Source organism: Malaclemys terrapin, chromosome 12 (assembly GCF_027887155.1).
Source record: "Malaclemys terrapin pileata isolate rMalTer1 chromosome 12, rMalTer1.hap1, whole genome shotgun sequence".
NCBI classification, from domain to species: Eukaryota; Metazoa; Chordata; order Testudines; family Emydidae; genus Malaclemys; species Malaclemys terrapin.
The window spans coordinates 38826361-38832670 of record NC_071516.1 but is presented as its reverse complement, the minus strand read 5'-3'; the positions used below and the strand labels follow the sequence as shown (position 1 = coordinate 38832670).

Here is a 6310-nt window from a genome sequence, read left to right as displayed (position 1 = left end):
AATGCATTTTTATGTTCATCTGACCAAGCCCATATTCGATCTTTCCTGGTTAGATCTCTCAGATATAGCAGCTAACCTCAGAATAAATCTGCCACACTAATTTGCAAGCCCTAGCAGGCTCTAAACTTCAGTGGGATTGTAGGCATGGTGGCATTGTGAATGTCCTTCACTTTCTTAGATTATCCTGAGACACCATCTTTGGGGATGTTGTAAAGGCCAAGACTATAACAGGGTTCAAAAAAGAACTAGGTAAGTTCATGGAGGATAGGTCCACCAGTGGCTATTAGCCAGGATGGGCAAGGATGGTGTCCCTAGCCTCTGTTTGCCAGAAGCGGGGAATGGGCAACAGGGGGTGGATCACTTGATGATTACCTGTTCTGTTCATTCCCTCTGGGGCACCTAGTATTGGCCACTGTTGGCAGACAGGATACTGGGCTAGATGGACCTTTGGTCTGACCCACTATGGCCGTTCTTATGTTCTTCTGTTCTTATTGGAATATGCATCCAAAAAATTCTAAATGATAAAGCTTTGCATTTTTGAATCTCAACATCTACAGTCAATAAATAATTATTGTCTAGCCCCCGCTTTTGTCTGCCTCTCCATAATTTCCTGCAACTGTGAAAATTTAAATTGATAAAAATAAAAAAGCTGAATACCCATAATTCTATGCAACTGTGAACATTTAAATAGATACAAATTGCACAAAAATGCTTACAAATAAACATCAATATTATCCGTCAAAATTATAAAAAAAATTATAAAAAAAAGGAAAATAAATTCTGCCAAGCCTATATATATAGTGTGTTGTACTTTGTTGTATATAAGTGGTACTCAATATTTTACGAGTTAATCCAATCAAATTTAAACAATTGTAAAATATTCCCATTGTGGTCATCTAGTCTGACCTGTATAATTCAGGGCAGAGAACTTCCCCAAAATAATCCCAGTTTTAATTTCCATTGAACCATCCTATGTCTTGAAATTTGTTTTCTGCTCTCAATCTGTCATTCTGTAGCGAGGTGGTTACCCCGCTCCTGCCCTGAAGGAGTTAAAAGCAGCCCTGGGGAGGGCTGTGGCAGGGAGAAAGCAACTAATAGGCTGATTGGTGAAGCAGCGGCAGCTGGGCCACGCCCCAATCAGGCCACAGCTGGCCCTATAAAAGGCCAGTGAGCCAGGAGCTGACAGTCTCTCTCTGCTCTCTCTCTGCTGGCTGCTGGAAAGCTCAGGGTACCTAGAGTGAAGCAGGGCTGGGCAAAGGCCAGAGGGGCTGGGGAGCTCCAGGCTGGCAACTCCCCAGGCTGCAGGGCCTTGTCCAAGGCCCCATAGAGGTACTGTGTTGCAGAGAAAGGCAGCAGATCCAAAAAAAAAACCCTTGCCTGTGATGAGTGGCTTATACTGCAGTCTGTGCCAGGGAGTGGGGGCTAGTTGGTGACTGGCAGTAGCCTACAACTGAGGCGAGGTGGGAATAGAGGGTGGGGGTTCCTTGGGGAGGGGAGACCCAGATCTGTGGGGTATTGCCAGGAGGGGAAGCACGCCAGGTAAAAGGGCACCAGGGACCAGGGACCTGGGAGGGACACGGGGGCCAGCAGCAGCGGGACACGGGCCTGCAGAAGGTGCTCTGTATTGGAAAGAGCTAATTCCCTGAGATGACCAGCAGTAGGCACTGCAGCGGTGAGTCCCGCACCGTCAAACATTCCTTATTTGTTCTTTGTTTTGCTCTTTCCTTTCAACTGGACTTTTTAAGTGTCTTCTTTTGGATTGTCAGTGGAGCCTTGCTCCTTTTGGCACCTTTGAATATCCAGTGAGAAGTCATAGACATCAGGAGGTCTAGTCCACCCCCCATGTTGAGGCAGGACCAAGTAAACCTTGACCGTCCCTGACAGGTGTTTGTCCAACCTGTTATCAAAAACCTCCAGTGATGGGGATTCCACCACCTCCCTTGGAAGCCTGTTCCAGTGTTTATCTACCCTAAGAGTTAGAAAGGTTTTTTTTAACATGTAACCTAAATATCCCTTGCTGCAGATTAAGCCCATTACTTCTTGTCCTGTCTCCAGTGGACACAGAAATCAATTGAGTCTCGTCCTCTTTATAAGAACCCTTAACATATTTGAAAACTGTTATCAGGTGTCCTGCCCCCTCCCCCCCCAAAAAAGCTCAGATTTTCTAACCCTTTTAACATGTTTGTTAGTCTCCTCTGGACTGTCTCCAATTTCTCCACATCTTTCCTAAAGTGTGGGGCCCAGAACTGGACATAGTACTCCAGCTGAGGCCTCAGCAGTACTGATAGAGTGAGACAATTACCTCCTATGTCTGACATACAACTATCCTGTTAATAAACCCCAGAATGATATTAGCCTTTTTCACTACTGCATCACTTTGCTGACTCATTCAAGCTGTTATCCACTATAACCCCAGATCCCTTTCAGCAGTACGACCACCTAGCCAGTTTTTCCCCTTTTTGTAGTTGTACAGTTAATTTTTCCTTTCTAAGTGTCGTATATTGCACTTGTCTTAGTTGAATTTCATCTTGTTGATTTCAGGCCAATTCTGCAATTTGTCAAGGCCGTTTTGAATTCTAATTCTGTCCTCTCCCAGCTTGATGTCATCCATACTCCATTCTCCAAGTCACCGATGAAAATATTGAATAGTACCGAACCCAGGACTAATCCCTGTGAGATCCAACTAGAGGAGCTCCAGGGATCAGTCACGGAATTCATCCTCCTGGGATTCGGAGATCTCCCTGAACTGCAGACCCTTCTCTTCCTGCTGTTTCTGGTGATCTACATTGTCACCATGGCTGGGAACATCCTCATCATTGTGCTTGTTGTGACTGATCAGCACCTTCACACCCCCATGTACTACTTCCTGGGGAACCTGTCCTGCTTGGAGACCTGCTGCAGCTCCACCATCCTGCCCAGCATGCTGGCCAGTTTCTCGACAGAGACAACTGAAATGTCATTTACTGGTTGTTTCATGCAATTATATGTCTTTGCTTCTCTGACAGGTGTAGTGTGTTATCTCTTCTCTGTGATGTCTTATGATCGGTATCTAGCAATATGCAAACCACTGCACTATGAAGCCCGTATGAATGGCAGGTTCTGCCTCCAGCTAGCAGCTGGGTCTTGGCTAAGTGGATTTCTAGCTAGTTCCATCATAATATCATTGGCTTCTGAACTAATTTTCTGTGGCCCCAACAAAATTGACCATTTCTTCTGTGATTTCACCCCAATAGTTAAACTCTCTTGCAGCAACACCTGCCTTGTCACACTTTTGGATATTGTGCTGTCATCTGTATTCACTTTGCCCCCATTTCTGTTGACCCTGACATCCTACGTTTGTATCATCACCACCATCTTGAGAATCCCTTCCACTGCCGGGAGGCAAAAGGCCTTTTCCACCTGCTCCTCCCACATCATTGTGGTGACAGTTTTCTACGGGACCCTGATGATTGTTTATATGTTACCAAACACCAAGAGACTGAGAGACCTGCACAAATTTTTTTCTCTTTCCTACACAGTCTTGACTCCCATGATCAACCCGCTCATCTACAGCCTGAGAAACAAAGAGGTCAAGGAGGCCCTTAGAAAAGGGATGTGGAAATGTATGTCTCACACATGACAACATGGGATCAAAGCTTTTTTTTTTTGTTCAATAAAATGGAATGGGGAGGGGGTATAGTTGCTTATATAAAACAAAGCCCCTAATATCAGAATGGTCCCAATAATATTGAGACATCTGGTCTTCCTAGCTGAGCTATGGAAAATTCAGGGCTTCCAGGTTTCCAATCTCCATAAGTCTCCCTTTGCCGGACAGCAAGAGTCTGGTCAGTTTAGTCAGTTGTGAAATTGACAAGACTCATGTCAAATTCATGTGCCATGTCACAATGCGGAGAGCTGGGTCCAGCATCACGAGACAGGAGCTGTAGTTGTGGGGTGACAGCAGGGCGGGCTTGCTCTGCACCCCACCCCCACCCTACAGGGCCTCCTGTCCTCACTGAGGACAGGACCCACCCTCTCCCTGGGCCTCCCACAATAAAATGAAATAAACCAAAATTCCAAAAAACTAAAGAAACAATTATAAATAGAATTTCCTGAGAATCTACTCATGGTATCTTAATGAGGGTATAGACTGAGACTGGGACATTGCAAAGCCCCTTAGATGATTCAGGCACCAATTCCCATTACACTTACTCAGAATTGGGTATCTAAATACCTTTGGCTTTCAAAGTCTCAGCCTGAAAGCTTCATGCCCCTCATAGAGTTAAAATGCATGCTCTTTGATCCCAACTGCTACTCTGATTTCTACTACAGTTAGACCTAGAAGCCATATCTGAGGCTGCACAAATATTTGCTGGCCTGAAGAGCTTCTACTTCAAAAAGAGACAGAGGAGGGCGAGCAGAGGCTCAGAGAAGGAAAGTACTTTTTCTTATGTAGGAAGTGTACCAAGCTTACGTCCTCAGCTCTCTCATGTATGGGTGGTGAAACACAGACAATTTTGTGCTCATCAGGAGAAAAGGTTAAACAGTTTCCACCTACATTGTTTATGCTAACACCAAATGGCAAGATAAAGTTAGCAATGCAGAGATTCTTCAAAGGGCAAATTTACCAAGTGTGACAACCCTGCTCAAGCAAAGATGACTGTGCAGACTGGGCCACCTGAGTAGGTTGGAAGACGGACGCAATCCAAAGGACATGCTATACAGGGTGCTATCAGAGGGAACAAGAACAACAGGACGTCCCAAACTTCGCTATAAAGATACATGCAAGTGAGATATGAAGGAATTTTGAATTGAACCTGATCAAAGGGAAAACTTGGCAAATGATCGTAACAAGCGATGCCATCGTCAACATTGGGGGTATCAAAGTCCATGGCAGGAGCTGGCTTCTACAGCTTGAAGAGAAAAGAGCCCGTAGGAAGCAAGCAGCTCCCAACCAAGATACATACATTTGTAATAACTGCCAAAGATCATGCAAATCTTGGACTGGACTATTCTGTCACATGAGACATTGCAAACCTACCTCATAGGATGCAATTCCCACCATCTCTCATAGATGAAAGGATGCCAACAACATATGTAGCATGGCTGAGAATAAAAGCCAGGTTTTCTAACACCAGCCAAGTTCTCTATTCTCTAGGTCACACACTGATTCTCACAGGCACTGCAGCAGAAATCCTGACGCATGCTTTGAAAGAAGAAAGGGTATCGAGCGTGTTCCATGAGCAATGAGCAGTATGATGGAAAGGGGGAGGGGGATTTCTAGGCATAGCAAACAAAAGAGCGCCCAATATTGGCAGCACTGGTGAAGAACAGGATACGGGAGAATGGACACTTGACCAGAGAAAGGAATGGATATTTAAGGAGGCACAGAGTTCTAGAAGTGAGGACGCTCTTCTGTTTAAAGCAAAAAGCTTCAACAAAATAAGAGAGAAATCCCAATATTTTCAATATGGCTAGGCTTGGAAGAATTCACTTTTTTCATATATGTAATGTTGACTGGCAATACTGATGTTTATTCTTTAGTAGTTTTTCTATTTTTAATATATTTAAATTCACAGGTGTGGGACGTTATGGGGGGGTCAGACAATGGGGAGGGGAGACAACAATTATTTAATGACAGCTGACATCAATATGAAAAAAGTTACAGCTTTATAACCATTAGAACACAAATTATAAAACTTACATGTCCACATATACATAGCAAATAGCCTCAAATCAAATTGTAATGAGTTCTCAGGCCGCACGTTTCTTATTTTGATGCTCTGTAAATTTTGATTATTATTGAAGGAAGTATTTTTTTCATTGGTTTGTGTGTGTGAATGGTAAGATTGACATTTACCAATAAAAATCTAGTCCTTCCAAACCTAAATATAGCAAAACAAGTGAAGAAAAGGTTGAAATAAGAAAGGACCGATATTAACCTATAGCTTGAACTAGAGGGAGACAGAGTGCAATAGATCATAAAAAAAAAAGCTTCCTGTCTAGCAGAACACTGGCAAGAGAGCTGGGGTAAACAAAGGACTAGATAGGACTTAGAATGGAAGAATCCCATGCACTGCTACAGGCTGGGGACCAACTGGCTAAGCAGCAGTTCTGCAGAAAAGGACCTGGGGATTACAGTGGACGAGGAGCTGGATATGAGTCAGCAGTGTGCCCTTATTGCCAAGAAGGCTAACAGCATATTGGGCTGCATTAGTAGGAGCATTGCCAGCAGATCAGGGAAGTGATTATTCCCCTCTATTCGGCACTGGTGAGGCCACATCTGGAATACTGCATCCAGTCTTGGCCCCCTCCCCCCAAGTACAGAAAT

General features: G+C 44.2%; 1 protein-coding gene across 1 annotated transcript; it reads left to right on the top strand.

Annotated features, from left to right (window-relative positions):
* The first annotated feature begins 3031 nt into the window (after positions 1-3031).
* LOC128845988 (olfactory receptor 6N1-like) lies at positions 3032-3619 on the top strand. Its single transcript, XM_054045086.1, has one exon. The coding sequence runs from the start codon at positions 3032-3034 to the stop codon at positions 3617-3619; it is 588 nt and encodes a 195-aa protein (XP_053901061.1).
* Positions 3620-6310: the final 2691 nt, after the last annotated feature.

Bases quoted from the DNA above. Each gene is read 5' to 3' on its own strand.
- LOC128845988 (XM_054045086.1), top strand. From the start codon at position 3,032: ATGTCTTATGATCGGTATCTAGCAATATGCAAACCACTGCACTATGAA.